The sequence below is a fragment of the Galleria mellonella genome, unplaced genomic scaffold (genome assembly GCF_026898425.1).
Source record: "Galleria mellonella isolate WM207_F2 unplaced genomic scaffold, CSIRO_AGI_GalMel_v1 utg173, whole genome shotgun sequence".
NCBI lineage: Eukaryota > Metazoa > Arthropoda > Insecta > Lepidoptera > Pyralidae > Galleria > Galleria mellonella.
In genome coordinates, this window is record NW_026442016.1 from 1 (window position 1) to 22,418 (window position 22,418).

Sequence of the window (22,418 nt, forward strand, 5' to 3'; positions counted from 1 at the left end):
AGAAACTTCGAATGGGTCAGTTGGTTGGAAATAAAAAGAATGAGGAGATGGATATGAAAGTTTCACTCCAGATGCCAGAGAGTCTTGTGTTTCATTTAATAGTGACATAGTTGTATGAGCAAGGTTTTGACCGACAGTTGCGAAAAAGGAATTACAATAATTGAGGGATTCTACTGGATCACTTTTTATTGTAAGTAGATTTTTTGCAGTACTCTTTTTAGTATTTTTATGAATTATTTTATTAATACTATTCCAAAGAGGTTTAGGTTTATTTATATTTTGCTGAATTAATCCACTTTCGTACTCCCTTTTCAAACGCCGCAGTAGGGAATTATAAAAATTTCTATATTTAATATATGTAGACTTCTTTATCGGATTGTCAGGATGTTTACGTGAATCAGAGTGAAGTTTATCTCTGCGTTTGGCACACCTGAGCAACCCTGGGGTCATCCAAGACTCTTTAGTGTATTTAGAGTGACTAACTTTATATGTGTGAGTGTGTTTTTTTACAATCTTCATGAATATATCCGTGAACAATTCAGTGGCCTCATTTACAGAAGTACTATTAAGAATCTCCGTCCAATCCACACAAGCTAACTCTGTCTTTACAGCTTCATAATTAGTTTTTTCTCTTTGTCTTTTATTAGAAGATGGTTTTTGTAAAGAGTTATCCATTCCCAACATGATAGGATTATGGTCGGTAATATCAGCAGAACATATGATGGATTCATAGCTACCATAGTTACGAATGAAAAAATGATCCAGACAGGTTTTGTTATGAGTAGGTTTTTTGACAGCACTTGAAAGTCCCAGTTCGGCCATCAAGCACAAATACTCTGAAGATAGTTCATAAGTCTTGGATGTATCAGCTATATCAATGTTTATGTCTCCAGTGATAACTAAACAAGGACCCACAACGAGAGTCTTGAGGTTAGACTCCAAAGAGCTCAGAAATCTATTTGAATTGCTAAAACTTTCAGACGGAGAGCGATAGATGCCAAGTATTGATAAATGTTTGGATATAGCTACCAACAGGGAATTTGCTCCTTCAATATCGATTTCGACTACTTTTGGGGAAAATATGTTGCTAATGTAAATAACTACGCCACCTGCTCTGTTTATATATTTCGATGTTTTGAAGGCTGTGTATCCAATGATGTCCTTGATAATCGAATTTTCATTTAACCAACACTCGGTAAGAATTATAGCATCAAATTTAGTATCCAGCCGAGTAAGGAGTATTAAAAAATTGACAAAATTTCGCTGTAGACTCCTTATATTAAATGTAAGAATTTTGGTATTATACTTTGCGAGTATGGTTTTGCTTTCGTCCGGGGATTTTAAAGTATGGCTTTCTTTTTCTATGGCTTCGTCAATTTCTTGTATGATGTCGTAGGATGCCATATCTATATAAGACACATAGTATAATAAAAGAAGCTGGAAACCTGAGGCCATACTTATGACTGAAATATAATACTTTTGTATTTTTATGTATATAAGAAATTATATCCTGTGGTAGTGCAGTAGAAGTAACGGTACAGTAAGTATACTGTTGTTGTGTGTAAGATTTTTGAATGAGTATTTGAGTGTGAGCTATAACATTACATTTACAATAGCGAATATTGGTGAGTAGATAATTAATAATGAAGCTATGGTTACAAATATTATAAAAAATCAGCAAAAGCAAATACATGCAACACAATTCTAGCAATAGTATTACTCTGATAATATTAAATAGTTTCCAATGTAAAAACATAAAGCATACTGAACAAAAGCACAATGATACATATGCGCGACAAGCATTCCGCACAAGCACAGCAGACTTAATAGAGTTTGGCTGTAAACTCATCGGCAGTAGCGATAGCGGTTTCTTTTGCCCGCAGGTTGACTGGGCACTTGCAAAGCAGGTCATCGTAAGAAGCAATATAGACAGCAGGTTTACCTGTACGTTTGCGAACATATATTGAACCATTCCTTGTCCAACAGTATTTGAAATCAGCCTCCTTTGCACGTATTCTGGCATCGCGAAATAACTGTCGATTGGCTCTAGTAAGGCGCTCATTTATAAATATTTTCCGCTCAGGACTATTCAAAACGATGTCCTTACTATTCAAATCACGACGTGATTTGGCGGCCCTCAGAAAGTCCTCTCGTATCGCCTTGCGAGTAAAACGGACTACAAGTGGACGTGGAATTTTATTTTCTTTCCCATCTCCGTTAGTACGGCGAAATCCGGTTCGAGCAACGCTATCTATGTCACCCTCTGTCATGTGTATTCCAATTTTTGAGGCAGTGACTAGAGTCAGATGATAAGGATTTTCATTGTTGACTTCTTCTAGTCCGATAATTTCGACCTCATTACCAAGAGACGATTGCGCTTGAATGTCTAATTGCCGTTGCAACTGCTCAACCGTTTGTTTTAGTTGGTCACATTCCCTTTGACTATCCTCTAGTGACTGTAGACGGGCTTCTGTGTTAGTAAGCTTGTCGACAATATCATCCAAGCGAAGGTGGCAACGAGCCACGGCGGCAACCACTTCCGACAATTCATTTTTAAACTCTGTCATCGTTTCCCGAAGGAGACGCATTTCGTTAACTATTGAATATGTATCATCGTCGTTTGATTGGTCACCGTTTCTACGCGTTGCCTTGCGGATGGTGACGTTACTTGGAGATGCAGTGGAGCGTACCGGGGTCGAGGAGTTATCTCCGCCTCTTTTTGTAATAGCCTTGCAGTCAGGGCAGATCCATGACTTTACTGATTCCAGCGGCAGATTTGTGGCATTAGTACATAGTAAATGAAATTTTTTGTGACAGCGCTCCACTCTGCATATGATGAAATCGTCATCTCGAATTACCTCTGGGCAAGCGGCGCACGTAACGTTGCCTCCGGTCCTCGGCATATTGCAACCTGTACTATGATCGTAGCGACAGGAAAGCGATGAAAGTCGATAATTGTCGCTTGTTACGTGATTTCGTTGTACAGAGCCCAGCGACTTGTCCGCAAGGATGAGTCACGCGTAACTCGCCGGGTCGTGCTTGATGTTTACTTAATTGCACAATGGGTAGTTTGAAATTTAACTGATACTCAATCACTTGTCACGTTAATATCTTGTAAATTATTAGAAATTATATAATTTGTGTTCAAAATAATTAAAGAACGTGTTGTAATTAATGTTTTGATATACGTTTCAACCAAAATATCAAACTTTAGATCACAAAAACTATTTTATAACCAGGAATACAAACAAACGCGTACGTACTATAGGCCGTTCTATGACTCACACTCACACATTTAAAAGTATATTTTATACATTAAAAATTAAACGATGTTATTAACTATAAATTATATTTAGTATAGAAATACTAAATCATACCTGATGTGGTTCTAGTTCAAACACGTTGAATATGAGCTTGATACGGTGACCTGGTGTAGTCGAGAACTGCCACACGCAGTCTTTCCTTGACGGGTACAAATCCGGATAGTTTGGGCTGTGTTTAGAAAAGAAGACATTCAATAAATACTAGTACAGATTCTATGCTATATCTGTACTATCTATACTAATATTTTTTTTAATGGATGATAATAAAATAGTAACGCTGTCTGCGTTAGCGGTATACACTGGCGGGGTACAATTGAGAGATGATAGGTGAGAATGAAAATGCAGGTCAGTTAGACCATCGTGACAAATACACCTGGAATTCAGCGCGATGTTTTCCAGTGGGGAGCAGGTGGAGGTCGACCTGATAGGATATACTGCTAGCAATGGGACAGGTAGTCCGCATTACTACGCTTTTTTTTAGATAGACTTTCCCCATAATGAGATTTTTGTCAGTACTTGCTATTCTTTGCAGGCGGTTTGACAACCGTAGTTAGTTAGTTGTTTTAAGAAGGATGTTGCCGCCCACCTCTCCATTATTATGTTCCCTTAATCGCTTCTTACTATACCAACGGAAAGGAAGGGTGGCCCATTCTATGCCGGGACCACATGATATACATACAAGCCATAGAAGCCATCTTCAATATAAATAGATACATTCATAAATAATTTTTTTGTATTATACAGGAATCGAACCAGCGACCGTCGGAAAGAGAAGCAAAAGCCAAACCACCTTATGTACTCACCTTACAATGGTGCCATGCGGTTGTGTAACATCATGCTTACAACCGCCTTCCTTGCAGTCGTGTTTATTCGGGTGTAGGGTGAACCCACTGTGGCAGGCGCACTCGTATCCTCCCAGGGTGTTGTGGCATTCGTGCTGGCATCCGCCATTGTTGTCCGCACATTCGTCTACATCGATATAGTACACTGCTGCGAAGCCCGATCGGTGAACTGACGCGTCAGATGTGAACTGCAAAGAATATTTACAATTCTACCATGTAAATGGTGCAAAGCAGGTGTGGTTTTTTTTATAGGTGAAAATAGAATGGTAATCTCGCCCGTACTTTTGGTATACGTTGGCGGAGAACCAGTGAGGGATGATAGGGATGATAGGTGGTGTATCGTAACTAGTTCAACAAGAATTAACCTCATAGTATATGTTGCTAGCAATGGGCATTAAAAATGGATTTAACAAATCCTATTACTAACGAGCTCTTTCCCCCGAGCGGATGTGGTTGCATGGTTGTGTTTCGGTTTAAAGGTTATGGCAGTGAAATTATAAGGTAGAAAAACAATATCTTAGTTATGGCAATGCATGAGGCGTCATAGTATATTATGTCCATGTGTTGTTCGTAGGGACAACACATGGACGTTCGTAGGGTAACTATACGTACAGTTACCACTCCATCAAGAGGATTAGCAGCTTGTTTGCCATTGTAAGTTGCATATGGTAAAATTAGTAATTCAAATTATTATATCCAACAGTATGGAGAGTATGATCTGAGGTATATTTGGCAAAAATATGAATGAGATAGATTTAGAACTTGGCTAAGATAAGGACATAAAAAAAATTTGATGCCTTAGCTAGAAAGAGTGATGACGAATCTGATGTAGAGAGTCAGTAGATTCCCAAGACAGTTTATGAGGAAGATATATATTCAGCAGCGGACTGTGAATGGTTAAAATTACTGTAGGTCGACTAGTAAAGAATATCTATAGCATTATGTCCGCCTTTCGTACCACATTTTATTGGTCTATCTATCCATCTATCCTATTTAAGAGCTGCGCTCTTGTCGGTGGAGCTACGATTTTCAGCGAGTCTCTTCACCTCTTGATACGACATGACACCAACTCCTTCCTTGATCTGCCTGATGTAACTATGTCTCGGTCTCCCTCTCCCCCTTCTTCCTTCTATCTTACCTTCTATTATAATGTTCATAAGTTCGTCGTGTCATATCAAGTGTCCTAACATTTTTCCCCTTTTATCCTCAATAGTTCTAATAATTTGTCGTTTTTCCTTTTTGTCCTAAGCAGGACCTCCTCAGTGCTAATTCGATCCCTCCAGCTAATTTTCTCCATCCTTCTCCAGCACCACATTTCAAAGGCTCCAAGTTTATCCATTTCCTTCTGAATTTTATTGGTCACCAAAGTTTAAATAAATAAATGCTTAAAATGATGATGATGATAAAATGGTACTGGAAGTATACCTGAACTCTTAAAACTGAGCCGTCCGATGTAACAGGTGGCGGTAATGCGTTGCCACAGAAAGCTCCGTGTCTTCTTAACACGTCTGCTCCTAACTTGGAATGAACCGTTACACTGTCATACTCGCATTCCTGAAAATTGCCATTATATAAATGCAAAATAATAGACAACAAAGAGTATCTATTTATTTATATGTGGTTGTGATGATGGTTGTTTAATTACCATCATACATATTAAGACTAACGTATCATGGAAGATTTTAAACAATATTACAATACTGGCATAGATGGCTAGCAAGATGGCTTAAGATAGAGTTCAGGAAAGAAGTATAAAAGACAAAACAAATAGAGCAGCTACTATTTAGAATCGAGACCTATAGTTACTGTTGATTATTTTATAATAATTTGAGGCTAAACTTCTAAATTGGCGAGTGCTTTTATATATTTTCTATCAACATAGTAATAATTTATCGTAATTTTCGTTATTCTTCTCTTGTATTGTACAACTTTGTAAAAAAGATATATTAGCAAGAAACATTGTAATTGTGTGGGTTATAATTCATTTAGGAAAAGATCACGTATTATCTATTACTTCACTATCATACACAATAATAAAAATCACTCGACAATTTAGAAATTTTACCTCAAAATATCTTTAATTACAAAGTAATCAACATAAACCACAAGTCTCTAAGTGTCATGTTATTTAGTAACCAACCACCTTAATTAAGTTTTTTTAGGATTTGATTGAAATTTTAGTGATATATAGTAGTGAAATATAGTAATTATAGAAGTGTAATGTAATTAAAAATATATATATATACACAACATGAGGCATTTAACCAAAACTTAATATATCTGACCTGTTGATACATGCTGTTGCCTTCTAAGTCGAAATGGGTGAAGTTCAATGTGATTCTGTGCTGTGGTGGAGCCACGATCTCCCAAAGGCAATTCTTAGACGGCGGATATAGGTCCGGGAACGATGGTGATGTTATCGTGCCATTTGGACCGTACAGAGCTCCTCCGCATGCATCTTAAAATTTAATATTGAATCGTCAATATCATATACATAAGAAGTGAGTCTTACGAGGAAGTCAGTAAATGTTATGTAAGAGATTTATCATCATTCTCTGTCGACTGTTGAACATAGGCCTCTCTCATAGACTGCCATAAGGAATGATCCTGAGCCACCTGCATCTACTGATTTCCTACGATATATTATGAGGGATTAAAGGTTATGCAGGGTCGTCAACGCGCGCATAATGCCTCTGGTATTGCAGGCGTTCATAGGATACGGTAACCGCTTACTATCAGGTGGGTCGTATGCTTGTTTGCCACCTCAGTGGTATAAAAAAAAAAGGTTATTTATGCATTAGTTTATATCCAGAATTTTATTCTCGTAAGCGGGATTTATCTGTTGACCTGAATCAACAGTACTCCATACAGTTCTCCATCCCAAATAATACGTGTACTTATGTAAAATTTCATGGCAAAAAGTTGAAAGCGTTAAGATGCTAAGAGGTAACAAACAAATTTTTTATAATATTAGAACTGGTAAAAAATGTAATATAAAAAAAAAATATATGAGTTTGAAATGGATAGATACAAGAGACGAAGAGATAGAAGAAAAATGAACGTGGACAGTCTGGGTGAAACTATTGTAATTGATACTTAGAGAGCAAAGACAAAAACATGTAAGAGATTTCTATCAGGATACTTTTTTTAAAGAGTATATTTTATTGTACTATGTGGAAATGTCGTAGCTGATGGTTTTTTTTTAATTATATTTAAGACAGCATAAGCAAAGAGAACTAGAGGATTTTCATAAACAATAATAAAATGTTCAATTCTTTTGTGTTATTCTTAATTTTGTGACGATTCAATTAACATAGAATGTCAAACTTTTGAGTAAACTTCAAGATGTGGTATTCAAGTTTCGGTCAGTTACAGAAATTCAATATCACTCACAAACGAGTGTATTATAATGAGAGCGAAATTTTCAACTTCTGTTGGCAACTGTTCAAGTATTAAAACAAAAAAAAAATGCCGTGAAATGAATATTCAATTTTTACAATATCTAAAGTTATTTACGTCCCTAGTATTGCAAACGAGTGGAGTGTTTGGTACAAGAGAATCAGAAAGCTTTTAGAAAGTTATAAACTTTAGGATGAAGAATGTCCGAGGTATTCAACTTTTTATCCTGTAAAAATAATAACTATGGCATAATGTAGTCCAGTGGTTCTACCCGTTCCTTTCTTGTGGGTGTAAGAGGCGACTAAAGTAACTTTATGGTAGAGGGATGAGCAGCAGCGTCCCTCTTAAAACATCCCTAAAAGCCTAACTGCGGTTGCCAACCTGTCTGTTAAGTATGACAATTACTGGCAAAACTCCCCTTGTGGGGAAGGCCCATGTTCAGCAATGAACAATTACCGGTTGAAATGATAATGAACGTAGTCCAGAGTGGTCGAGAGTTTTTACTTTCAGAAGGTTTTCATTCTCTTTTCCGTCGGTCATATTTATAGACTTCATTATCTCTGTGTTCGCTTAAGACAGATTTGTCACATATTGTGGTATTATGAAAAAAAAAAACTTACTTTCACATTTCTTGCCATCAGAATGCAACTCGTATCCAATATCGCAAGCGCATTCATATCCACCCAATGTGTTAACGCAGGAGTGACTGCAACCGTGTTCTATTGATGCGCATTCATCAAATTCTTTCATGAAGGTTGCGGAAAAACCTGCTTTCTGTACCGTACTGTCTGATTCGAAGATCACTAGTAATTTGTTTGAGGTTGATCTGCAAAATGTAAAGGAATATCATGAAGGATCAATGCCACATTAATTTAATATTATACATTATTATTGTTGGCTGTGTGGTCCCGGCATAGAACAGACCACCTCTTCCTTTACCATGGGTGTTGCAAAAGCCGACTAAGGGCAAGGGTTGGGCAGCAGCGTCCTTCTTAAAATGTGTCTAAAGCTTGACTGCGGTTGCTAATCCGCCTGCCAAGCAAGGCAACTACCCCAAAAGGGGGAGGCTTATGTCCAGCAGTGGACTATTAAAGGCTGATATGATAATGATGCTGATTATTATCGCTTGATTTTTTTTTTATTTAATATACAATGGCAATCAAGCTGACAGCCCTGATAGGAATTGCTAATCGTCGCCTATACACATGAACAGTACCATAGACATAACAGAGTGTACTGTGTCGCCCATGATATCCTTCACGCGTTGCCATTCCTGAGGACTTAAGTGTTATTCCTCGGTACCCAGTTTATTCACGCCATATCCCACCCTTCAAACCGAAACACAGCCATGCAAACACAACTGCTTCACGGTTGAAACACGAATGGGACAGAAGTATCCAAGCAATCGACTTTTGTATAAACAAATTGAAACTATCACAAGTGGTAATTGTGCCACTTATGTTGCTATGGTAATTAAACCGCTTGAAGTTGCTGCATATTATAATTGTTCATGGTGAAGTTAAAATCAGTCGTATGTTAATCTACCCATGTAATAGGTTGAATATGTTATGATATAAAAAAGTTGTGAATCAATAATTGAAAATTGTGTCCCACAAAAAAAAAAATACTTGAACTGACGGAGTTATGAGGTAACAAACATAAAAAAAATGCAAATGAATTGAGAACTAAATTTTTTTCAAAGTCGATTGAAAATAAAAAAAAATAACAAATTTTTACTTAAAATACAAATAATAATAAAATAATGCAGCTTTCTACAGCTGACATAATTTTTAAAATCGGTTGAGGTGTTTTTTTCTTTATCCAATACAAATATACAAATAAAAAAGTAAATAAATCCTTCCCCTTTATAATTTATTTATTTATAGCAAAGTAACAAAGTACAAATTAATACATAAGTAAAATAATTTTAATAAAATACATATAATCTAGAAAATATATATAGTAAAATAGTCTAATAACTGTTCTGCATAACATTCAATATTATAAACATTAAAAGAATAGCGACTGTGGAGTACATGCCACATATATTATTTATAGCTATATATTATTATTTACCAAATTCGAAATTGACACGCATATCTATTGTTTCCTTTTGGCTTTCTTTTACGGCCCTAGTCTTCTAAGTTCCTTTGACTATTATATACTTATTTCCAATTTCCATTCCTTGTTTCCTTTGTCGCCCACAGCGACTATAGATTTAAAGTAATAAATTGGCAGCCTTAATGTAACATTGGAAGGATTGTTGGAAAATATCAAGGTCCTTACGTACATTGTTATATTTTGTACATATGCGGATAATATTAGTATATATAAAATGTGACTTTGTAAAGCTATTAAAAAGCGCAATTTTAATGCAAGATAAGTCTTTGTGCATCTGAAGGATCTATTATAAATTCACAATGTAAAGACGTCTAAAAAGTAATGCAAATCCTTAAAGCAAATAAGAATACGGTTAATCCGTCTAGTCTCTTTCTTATTATGTTAAGTAAAAGAAGTTATAAAGACAGACTTTATTTTATCTAAATTTAAATGTAAGTAAGGGAAAATAATCCTTTTTGTTATTCCTTTCGAATTTAAGAATCTTGACTTCGTAATGTTGCACATATTATGTATGTTATAAAAATAAGTTTTTAGATATTTATTTACTTATTTTTATACAGAAAATTATTTATATTTACATTCAGAGAAGCGTTTTATATCATACACTACGTTATATATCTTACAAATACCTTACTGTACTTATATAATTGTATCGTTGTGTTTGTAAATTGTCTTGCTTATTTCCTATATTGTATAATGCAAATAAAGTATACTCATTCATTCATTCAAATAAAAAAAAAATTCCAAATCGATTTATAACCGACGGAGTCATGAGGTAACAAACATAAAAAATACTTTTTGAAGTCGATTGAAAAAGGAAAAAATATAATATACCTGATATCGGGTGGTATCTTGTGTCCACAGAACATTCCTATAAGTGGACTATCCATTGAGTCACCATCTCTTACTTTCACTTTATCGTACGAACATGTATCATGATTCTCCACTTCGAACGAATGGAATCTTAAAGCCACTTGGTAGTCCTGAGGAAAAAATTATATTTTACTAAAATAATAAATTTATTCGGGTTATTACCAAATTTTACTTAAGTATATTTTTTTTACAAAATCAGGAAATACTAGAGGGAGACTGTACAAAAGTCGTTTGTTTGGTTACCTCTGTTCCATTCGTGTTTCTGCAATGAAGCAGTTGTGTTTCGGTTTGATCGGTGGGATATGACAGTAAAATTATAGGGCACAGAGGCGTAACACCTTAGCCCTTAGAAATGACAATGCATGAGGGGTATCATGGGCAAAATAGTATTCTTTGTTATCCATGGTACTCTTTTTACACCATTGATGTATTTATTGATTGTTGATTTATTATTTAAAAATTGTGTCCCCCAAAAAAAAAACAGACTTTAATTGTGACAAACCCCAGTTATTTTAATTTAAAACTAGACTGTTAGACAATAGTTTGAATTTGAAATAAAATTTTTACGGAACCAATCTGTAATCAATCTTTTGAGATAAAAAAAAGAATTTTTCTAATCGGTTTAGAATTGATGAAGTTACAAGGTAACTGACATAAAAAACATCCGAATTCAGAACCTCCATTTTTTGAAGTCGGTTGAAAATAATTAAACACGTAATAATTTCTTCTATCGTTGTTTTAATATGTACAAAAAGGATTTTATAGATTTCCATAAAGCAGTAGATAAATACAGAAGGATGACAATAATTAGCAAGTTATATGTAGATTTATAGATAGGCAGGCGGCCGGTCGTAAAACTAAAAACCAAATCTTTTTGTAATATGGATAAAATCATATTACGCCGACCCCAAATGATTGGAATAAGGGTAGGAAGATGATGATGTAGATTTATAGATAGTTTATTTTTATTATCATTGTTATTATTCAATATTTTAAAAATAAAAAAAAAAAAACACTTACTTGCGGTACTGAGAGTCTCCAAATGCAAAGTTTATTCGGTTGGTAATCGTCTGGGTAATTCGGCGATTCCAAATGTCCGCTGCTGTCCACCTCAATATCTCCACCGCATACCGCTGATATAAAAAATAAATAGATCGCTTTTAAAATTTACCGTACCACGCCACGATATGATATCGTACGATTTTACCGTTATGACATAATAAGATGCAATTGTATGGAGATACAATTTCTAAACAGAATGAGTTTAATTATATTCGGTCGCTGGAATCAAAACTGTTTATTTATAATTAAGTATATTTAACTATGCCGTCGTATATTTATATTTTATTTATTATATTTATTTTTTATTTTATTATTAATAATGGGTATCGTAAAAGTCGACTAAGGGAAAGCGAGGGATGGGCAGCAGCGTCCCTCTTAAAATATCTCTAAAGCCTGCTGTGATTGCCAATCCGCTTGCCAATCATGGCAATTACTGGCAAAACCCCCCAAGGGGGAGGCTTATGTTCAGCAGTGTACAAATAAATTAAATAATGATGATTAATCTTAACTAAGTATATAAAATGAATAAAAAAATACTAAAAAAATAAATTCCGTCTAAACATAATAGAAAATTATTTTAGTAATTTAGACACGTAATATGAAATTGTCAGTAAGTTTACCTTCATAATGTGCCCTAAACCCTCTATGTGGCTTGACTTTCAGCCCAGGCTGGTAGACAACAGTGAGGCGTGAACCACTGGAGCGCATCATGGGGCCCTTCCCAGAGCCACAAATGCGACCAAGGACCGGGGCGTCGGGCATGTAACCGTCCCTTACTTCCACCCACTCAGAACGGCACTCTTCGGATTTGTGGATGTCTATTTCTGTGGAAAGAAATTAGTATATTAGAATTTTGTAAGTCGAAAATTAGGTGCCAGTGATTTTTGCAATAATAGTAATGATAATCGCCGCATATAGGCACGAAAAGTATAATGGACATAACAGAATATCCGAGTACTCGTACCGTGTCGCCCATGATAACTCTCATGCGTTGCTATTCCATTCCATTCAAGTATTATACCTCTGTACCATGTAATTTTGAATTAGGTGAAATACGTTTTAATTCTCAACATAAAAAGTATAATGAATCCTAAGCTTATGTTTTTTTTTATGGGTGAAAATGGTATGGTAACCCCGCCTGCACCAGTGAAGGGTGATAGATGAGAATGAAAACAGGCCAGTTAGTCCATCATGATGAATTCATCAGGAATTAACCATGATAGTTTCCAGGGAGAACCGCGAGGAGGTCGACCTGGTTGGGTATATTGCTAACAATAGGATTCTCAGTATCCATTACTAACAATTCCTTTCCCCCCTAAGCTTATGTTAGTAAGTTAGTTTTATTAGTGAGTCCGTGGTTTTAAAACATATTGCAGATAGGCACTCTTTTTAATTTTTGTTCCAAACAGATTGACCAATTTCTGTGTTGTTCTGATTTAGTATTCTGATTTAGTCGACTGATTTAATCGACATTTGTCTTTTATTGCACATTTTCAATATTTTTCACCGCATAATTACATTTCTGTTTTTCCAAATGTTAGCCGGGAGAGAATGCTATAAGACACTAAATTCACCTTTTGTATCGAAAATTTTTTTTTGTATTGTGGTCAATAAAAAATAAATAAATAAAAATATGATCGTGTGGTCCCGACAGATTAGGCCACTCCTTTCTATCTCGAGGGTGTCGTAAGAATCGACTAAGGAACGGCGAGGGATGGGCAGCAGCGTCTCTCTTAAATTATCTCTAAAGCCTGACTGCGGTTGCCAATCCGCCTGCCAAGCGTAGCAACTACTGGCAAACCCCCCCCCCCCCCAAGGGAGGCTTATGTTTAGCAGTGGACAATTAAAGGCTGATATGATGAAATAAAAATATAGAACGATGACGATTGTAAAGAGAAGTTAGAAAAGTTTGTAATATGCTGACAAAGCAGGATAAAATTCTATTCTATTCTATTCTATTCGACGGGATATGTTAAGTTTACCTGTCATTTGGACTGATCCTGCTCATGGATTGGACACAGAATTTAGTTTCTGCTAGAATTTCGTACACCTTCATATAAATAAGATATGAAAATGTTGTTTTTTTTTTTTAACCTTAATTACATGTACTAAGTTACAGAAACACCTAGACTGTAAAATGAGGAAAATTAAAAAAAAAAAAACTTTTGATTAACACCGTGTAAACCAATTAAAAAGATGAATTTCATTAAAACAGGGATAAATCTTAATTGCCTTAGTACTTTTAGATACTAATTTATACAAAAATTGTGACTGAAACTGTGATTTGTGTGGGTGTATTAGATGTCTAACACACCCACGCACAAACACGATGTGGGCGAAATAACATTATTTCTGTAATAGCAATTCGAAGTACTGTTAATTAAGCGGATATTTTTTTTCATATTTAACTGTTACGCATGTCAAGCATATTTTCTCGTGTGCATTAGTGTAGGTCGCCGTGTGGTCCCGGTATAGAATGGGCCACCCCTTCTTTTCCCGTGGGTGTCGTAAGAAGTGACTAAGGGAGCTTGATTGTCGAGGGATAGGCAACAGTCCTCTTAAAACATCACCAAAGGCCTATTACTACAACGTCAGTAGTTAATATTATATATGATGGGGGATTTTTTGAGTAAATTTTATGATAGTTGAGAAAAACGGTGAGAATAGCAATTCTGAATGTTCAGCAGTGGATAGTTAACGGCTGTTATTATGATGATGATGATGATGTATTTATGTTCTTTTTATATATAATACATTTTAATATATTTTTTTTTATTTAGTAAATTTTATACCATATTTTATACCATATTTTATAAATTAAGCTATGTAGAAAAACTTGAAAAGTATTAATTTCACTCAAGAATTTAATTTCGGGGTTGCTCGACATAAGACAGTTTTTATTCAATATTATTTTCATAATTTATAAGTAATTCTTTGAATTTCTCTCCATAAAAAATCTATTTTAATTGCGATAAAATATATACATGACACCAATACGGGAGTAAAACTTTATGATTGCAAAAAAGAATCATCAGAATCAACGAAAATATCATATATTCAACAAACGCATAGAATTGTCCTCTTTATTTTTTGCACTCGGTCGAAAATCCGATCGAAATTCATGATAATCTCAAATATCGAGAAACAAGTTTTACAACTTTGAATATCGTCCGAAAGTTAACAGAACTCGGAATTATCCATAATACGTATACCGACTTACAGACCGCTTAAAGTTACCGTGACACGATACCCCGGAAACTTTACAAGCGGGTTCTTGTCGAAGAGCGAGCGTGATTTCATTTCAGAAACTATTGCGCTGATTTGTGACTTTATTTCTGTTTCTTGCTAGATTAATGGCTGTTCAATACTGGCAATCGTAAACTAAGCTTATAGTGGCCGGTAGGAATTTACGATTGCCTCTGCTAACTCACCAGTCAAACTTGACCTTCCAGTTCTCCCATAGGCCGTGAAAACAGAAACGACTTTGAAGAAAAATTGCACAAAGCAGAGCTCTATTTACACAGGAAAGTTTGCACCGAACAGAACTGGCTGGCCACTAACGAAACGAATCGAAGTGGAAACTTATTGCTTGCGATGCCTTTATTTTGAGTGAAAGGTGCTCTTTATTGAATAACAGGGGAGAAGAGCAGAATCGCTCTTTGAAGACAAAAAGATAAATACAAAATTGGTAGACGTTCATCGGAAAACTCCATTGAAATTGTAAGCATGAGGTAATAATAGGCAATTTATTTGTTTATTTACATAGCCTATGTGCTTTGTAAATTTTGTAAATTGTATTTTACAAATCACTGGTTTGAATTTTATATGTTATTTTTTTGTGACGTGAAATGGCTGAACAAACAAGCTGATTGTCCACTTGATGAAAAGTGATAAATGTCGCTTATGGGCAGAAATGTTTTTTTTTCTAATGGTAAGCGGATATTGTTATTATATTTATTATTAATAAACACAATTATGGAAAATTCTCTGAAATCATTAATTCTCACGATCAGACATTAAACGCTATAACATCAAAGAGTAATGCTAGAGTTTAAAACAATTATATACCAGGATTACATGTAAAAGGTCTTAAATTATAAAAAAAAGCTTTTACATTAATGGGAGTCGTAATTATAATACTTCGCCAATTTTATTCACGATACTATTTTTTGTTTTTCCAAAAGATTACAGCATGGGGTTCTCCAAAAAAAGGGTATAGAGATTTCTTTAAGGTCGACAACGCGCGCGTGCAATCTCAAGTATTGCAGGTGTTCATAGGCTACGGTAACTGCTTACCATCAGGTGGGCCGTATGTTTGTTTGCTACCTTAGTAGTATATAAAAAACCTTACTTATCTATCTACTCACTACTATTACGAATATAAACGAGTATAACAACATCTGTCGGTCTTTCATTACATTTCTTACTAATATTATAAATATGATAGAAAGCGAGTCTGTTTAATACTTTTGGGCGCCTTAACGGATCAACCAATTGGAATTAAATTTCGTATACACTTATCCTCTTATTTATAAAAACATCAAGCCAATTTTCAACTGACTTCAAAAATGAGATTCTCAATTTGATTGTATGTTTGTTAAATCTGTTAGTTGTATATCGATTTAAAAAATTCTTTTTTTTCTGTAAGGAAATATTTACAGATCCCTTAGACATTTCTACAGGTCTCATAGACATTTTATTAAAATCGGTTTAATAGTTTAATTATTACACCAAAATAACTCGTTTTGTCAAAATGGATATCGGTTTTTTGTGGGACAAAATATTTAATTAGCTATTGAACTATTTAATTAGCTATTGAACTATTAAATTAGCTATTGAACTATTAAATTAGCTATTGAACTATTAAATTAGCTATTGAACTATTAAATTAGCTATTGAACTGTAAAATTAGCTATCGAACTGTTTAATTAGCTATTGAACAGTTAAAATAGCTATCGAACAGTTAAATTAGCTATTGAACTATTTAATTAGCTATTGGACTGTTTAATTAGCTACTAAACTGTTTAATTATCTATTGAACTGTTTAATTATTTATTGAAATGTTTAATTAGCTATTGAACTGTTTAATTAACTATTGTCTCTTTCTTTTGTGTTAAATTTCTATTTTAATAAAATTTAATAATCAACGTAATAGTAAAATAGGCTTATGAGAGGTTTTAGTTTTTACGAATAAGAAGAGTTAGTATTTAGGAAGCAGATAATTATATGCTAGTTCTATCCCGGTCAATTAGTATATCATGGTCATACAGACGAAATAACAGGTAAAAACTAGTTAATTATAAAATGTATAGTAATATATAATATTGTGTATAAAGTCGAGTTAATTGCAGCTCCTACGCTATAATTTCCATCAGTTGGCATCGATCAATCAGCACCCCATTCCGCTAATTGCTGTCTAACCCAAATTACTTTGGTTTTTATTGCATTTCATTTCGTGAGAGTAATATATATATATATATATATATATATATATAGAGCTAACAAAATATTGCTCTGAGTACTGATCGTTGATTATACTCGTAATTGCATGCCTAAATGTTCAGCAGTGGACAGTTAACAGTTGATATGTATCTAATTGTTTAGTTTTGGTATGCTAAGAAAAATTAAAAGATGTGGAAAAGAAAAATATATTTTTTTCCCGATCAGCATATGACTAACATAGCCTGAATGATGAGCATGCTGAGGTGGCAATGGTCTGGTTACATAGCTCGAAGAATCAATAATCGATGGCGAAGAAAGGGTCTGAGTAGCGACCTCGTACAGGCTAACGAAGTGTTAGTAATGGAGACTAAGAATCCCATTACTAGCAATATACCCAACCAGATTGACCTCCTCGCGGTTCCCCCTGGAAACTATCATGGTTAATTCCTGATGAATTCATCATGACGGGCTAAGTGGCCTGTTTTCAATCGCATCGATTACCCTTCACTGGTGCTCCGCCAGCGTATCTCGATAGCGCAGGCGGGGTACCATTCCATTTTCACCCATTACAAAAAAAAAACGCTGTAAAGGATGAACCCCCACTGAATGGAGCTACAACCTCAAATACACTGTAAGGACACAGTGAATGCAGATGGCTTGGGTTGTTTCTTATGGTAGTTTATGGGGCAGGCCTATGTTCAGCAGTGAATAGTTACCGGCTGATATGATGATGATGGGCACTTTTTGCGACTTCTTTATATTACTGTCGAAATTTTTAATTTTAATGGTATAATTAAATTACTCGTAGGTAAGTGATGATGCAATAAGAATGGATACCTACCGTAAGATATAACGAAGAGAAAAGCACAAAACATCAAATTAAGATAAGGAAACTACAAAACTTACTAACTACTTAGTTATACCAAGCCATTTGGCCAGCAAAGTAATATATCATGAAACAAGGATAATATCCTTTTTTCATGATATCTGTATCTCTAGTTGGAATAGTTAATTATTAATTAATGTGGCAGTGAGTTTGTTTATTTAATTTATTTCATAACTCTTGGCATTTTAATGGTTCAACTATTTACTAAGAAATTTTATCAAACATGTAGTATTTGGAATCGAGAAAAAAAAGGCTACTTTTATTATTATCAATCAGTATATTCCGGTCATGTGAACGAAAAATTAATAGTAAACGAATTCACAATTTAAAAAATAAACCAGTTATTTCAAGCTATCTTTTAAAAAACACATCTCTTTTAATAAAACAAAAGTGGGATTGTGAGCGAGGATCAATTTGTTAGGCTACAAAGAGATTTATAGTCGCCAATGACTGCTGAACCTGGCCACTTAAAATAAAAGCCAGGATGAATTCATTAATTCTACCAAACCCGGAGGGAACCATTAATTTCCGCATTGGAATGAAGAATATACATACAGCTTTATACCTAATGTAGTTTAGTATAATGTGCCATATATATAATTGGCAATATGCATTGATTAAAACCTGTTCTATACGGGACATAATTTTTTATATGGCAACATTGTTGCTATACTTTTTAAATTTAGTCTGCTCGCTGCGTTTATTGGACTTTGCGTTATTATAATTTAATATCAGATATACTCGTATGTATCGAGAAATAGTTAACACACATGTTTACTCTTATGTGTTTTGCTGATTCGTACAATTCTTCACAAGATATTTGTTTTAAAATTTTATGGATTTTGAATGTGAATTTATCAATACTGATCTACATGTATACTTCATTGGCTTGCCGCTTGACTTGGTATACTGGTATAGTATTATAATATCTGTGGTATAGGCATTGAAATAGTAAAAGTTAAACTTTTTTTTTACATTGATGTAGGTATTGAGTTTTGTTTCTTTAACTTATATTTTATACCGTATTGCGTACGGAAAAGATGGTCACACATTTTTAACTGGCTTTAATAGGGGGGGGGGGGGGGAAGGGATTATTAGTAATGGAGATTGAGAATCCCATTCCTAGCAATAAACTCAACCAGGTCGCGGTTCCCTCTGGAAACTATCATGATTAATTCCTGATGAATTCATCATGATGGGTTAACTGGCCTGTTTTCATCCTCATCGATCACCCTTCACTGGCTCCAGCGTATCCCGTTAGCGCAGGCGGGGATACTATTCCATTTTCTACCAATAAAAAAATGGCTTTAATAAAAAAGAGGTTTTCAATTTGGTTGTATATTTTTTATGTTTGCTACCTCATAATTTAATCAGTTAGGAACCGATTTAAGGAATTCTTTTTTTAACTAAAAGGAATAAAACTCCGTTCAGTTCTTTAGTTTTAAAATCAAAGTAACTCATTTTTCCACAGTTCAAATTTTTTTTTGTAGAATACGATATCACTTTTGATTGATGGTTAACAATCACTGTAGACTACAACACTAAGGGTGCTACGTGCGCATTGCTGACCCTGAAGAAACCTTAATATAGCTATTTTTGAAAAATATTTTTATTCTGTCACCATATATAGTTAGAGTGCCTTTACATTATTTGATGATTTCAATTAATTTAAATTTGAAATCTACTAGATAATTATGTCACTCCAGTAAACTTATTGTTGATATAACCCGATCATTTGAAGACAGGAATAGAATGTCCGATAAAACATCTGCACACACGTTTCTGAGTCAATGAACATGAAATGGGATCATTTTGCCGATATCATTCAACGTTACGTTTAATGATGCAATTTTGATTTATTTCTGAATAATGTGAACTTTCCAGACAATATCGCAACACTCCACGACAATATTGGAGAATTTATTGAACAAAGCAATGGACGGAGCGGAGTGTATGAAGCCGTAGATTTATCTGAGTTATTTCTTCTTAATAGAGTACAAGTTGTTTCGGTTCGCTTAGATATGGAGGCAAATTTTACTCTTTATAATATATATATATATATATATATATATATATATATATATATATATATATATATATATATATATATATATATATATGACTTCAAAGAGCCGGATATTCTCAATTCGAATATATATTTTACTTTTGTCTTACTCTTTTACTTTGCAAACTTCACGACTCATTGCTCAAAAGCATTTGTGCCTTCTCTAATAAATTCACCTTCAAAAAGGGTGATCAGATGCATTTGTATATATATAAGCAAGTATTAGTATACATATAAATACTATATCAATATGTATGTTTATTTCATGAATATTTGTATGTATGTAATTTACCATTTTATACAAAAATATAAATAATTTTATGTTTTAAACCGCCATTGAGTATCTCTGTATATCCTAAAAGTTGACTGGTAGAGAATGCCTATAGCATTAAGTTCGCCTTTTGTACCACTTTTTATTGGTTAATAAAGTTTAAATAAATAAATTAAAAAAAAATCTCGCAGTATATTATTATATATTCTTGATTGGCGTAAACGGGTTATTATCATTCTCTCTCTCTTCAGTCGTACACTCTTGACAGAGATACACTCTTGGTTGTGGTTTTTACAATGACAGTGGATCGTCGATGAGGCCCTCCTTCCCGATTGAGGTACTCGCAATATGTCTCCATCTACTTCTGTAAACCGCCGAGCGACACATTCTACAATAGACTGCTGTGTGGCCGTTCTGTATCATTACCTATCCCAATAATCAAGTATCGCGTTTGTTATTCACTGTTAATTCCAAAAGTTGATTGGTAAAAAATGTTACTAGTAGTAGGTTCGCTTTTTTACCACATTTTCATTTGGTCAATAAAGTCATTTGAATAAATAAATAGATAAATAAATAATGATAGTATCTACTACAAACCAAACACAATTTTAGAATTGAAATATTTCATATTGAAGTCTTTTATACATATAAAGAACTACCTTGTCATTTCATTTATCCATGCGTGAATTTTATTTATTGATGGCAACATTTAAAAACAATTCAATAAATATATTTCATTGAGTCACGCCTGAGTTCATAAAATACTTTGTAAATATGTACGTAGCTTGTTGCTACGTAATGCTAGACACGGTTGTCGAATGATATTTAAAGATTAAACACAGAGATTGACGTCACAAGTGTTATAAGCAAAATAATTAATTTAGAAAAAACTATCATGTCCTCATCATATCAGTTGTTATCCATCCATTCCCGAACATAGGCCTCCCCAGTATCGGAGGGGTTTACCAGTAGTTGTCACGCTTGGCAGGGGAGTTGGTGACCGCAGTAAGACTTTGGTGATGTTTTAAGAGAAATGCTACTGAGAATTACTCAGCAGCGTGTCTCTTAATAAAAAGGTACACTTACAAAACTACAAAACTATGATATGGCCATGTGGTTCCGGCATAGAATAGGCCCGCTCCTTCCTTTCCCGTAGGTGTCGTAAAAGACAACTAAGAAATGGCAAGAGATGGGCACAGTCCTACTTAAAACATCTCTAAAGCCTGACTTTTGTTGCCAATCGCCTGCCAAGCATAGCAACTACTGGTAAAATCCCCTAGGGGGCTTATGTTCAGCAGTGGACGATTAAGGGCTGAAATGATGATGATCATGATGTAATTGCGGCATATATTAAACCAGTATATATCTCTGAGTTCGTGTTTGCAAAATTCAACTACTTTCCCCTGGAACACGGGTTGAATTAAGGAAACAATTTGCGAACCAATCGTGCTAACCGCGCGGTCACTCGATCGATTTGGCTCGAAAGGTAGCGTCGTGGGCGATACCGCACTCTCAGGACCCTTGGGTCTTCTGAGTGCTATAACCACAAATATTTTCACCACTTTGTCGCTAAAATTGATAATTGTAGACACAACTAGCGACTCGCCCCCAGCTTCGCACGAGAAGATAGTGTAGGGATCTTTATTTTTTTTTAATAAAATACAGTTAAAATATTACTTTTTAAAATCAGTGAGGTAGTATACAAACATACGGTCTGCCTGATATTAAGTAGTTACCGTAGCCGAGACTTGCTGATAAAATAACTTTTTACAGGTGAAAGAATTTCTTGGGCTAAATAATTTTTGAGTTTATGCTCTTTATAATAATTGTTCAAATTATATCCCAAATCAGGCAGTTAGAATAGTTATTTAGTAATTAGATGTGGTAATTTTTGGAAATGGCATTTTAGATAAAGTACATAAAAATAATAAATATCTTTATATTGGTATGAACAGAGAGCAATTTTCCGCAAATCCAACTTATTGTCACAATATAATACTTAAAGGGATTTTCATAGATGCGTTACAATAATTTCTATTTGCAATGTGTACTGTCCCGCACACAATAATCCTCCATAATGGACACAGCAGTACATTTTGACAGGGCCATCTCGTTAAGCTGCTGTCTGTACGTA

The 22,418-nt window shown here is 34.5% G+C and overlaps 2 protein-coding genes across 2 annotated transcripts in view; both read right to left on the minus strand.

The window, feature by feature from the left end:
- Positions 1-1,823: 1,823 nt before the first annotated feature.
- LOC113522090 (uncharacterized) lies at positions 1,824-3,279 on the minus strand. The gene has a single exon (XM_052893361.1). The coding sequence runs from the start codon at positions 2,901-2,903 to the stop codon at positions 1,824-1,826; it is 1,080 nt and encodes a 359-aa protein (XP_052749321.1). The 5' UTR covers positions 2,904-3,279.
- Positions 3,280-3,377: 98 nt separating this feature from the next.
- LOC113515652 (tolloid-like protein 1) overlaps positions 3,378-22,418 on the minus strand; it is a gene marked incomplete at its 3' end in the record, with an annotated part of 106,644 nt that continues 87,603 nt past the window's right edge. The window contains 8 exon segments of the mRNA XM_052893334.1: positions 3,378-3,492; positions 4,127-4,353; positions 5,591-5,719; positions 6,451-6,623; positions 8,185-8,390; positions 10,520-10,668; positions 11,579-11,691; positions 12,241-12,444. Coding sequence (XP_052749294.1) covers positions 3,378-3,492; positions 4,127-4,353; positions 5,591-5,719; positions 6,451-6,623; positions 8,185-8,390; positions 10,520-10,668; positions 11,579-11,691; positions 12,241-12,444 — 1,316 coding nt within the window.

Bases quoted from the DNA above. Each gene is read 5' to 3' on its own strand.
- LOC113522090 (XM_052893361.1), bottom strand. From the start codon at position 2,903: ATGCCGAGGACCGGAGGCAACGTTACGTGCGCCGCTTGCCCAGAGGTA.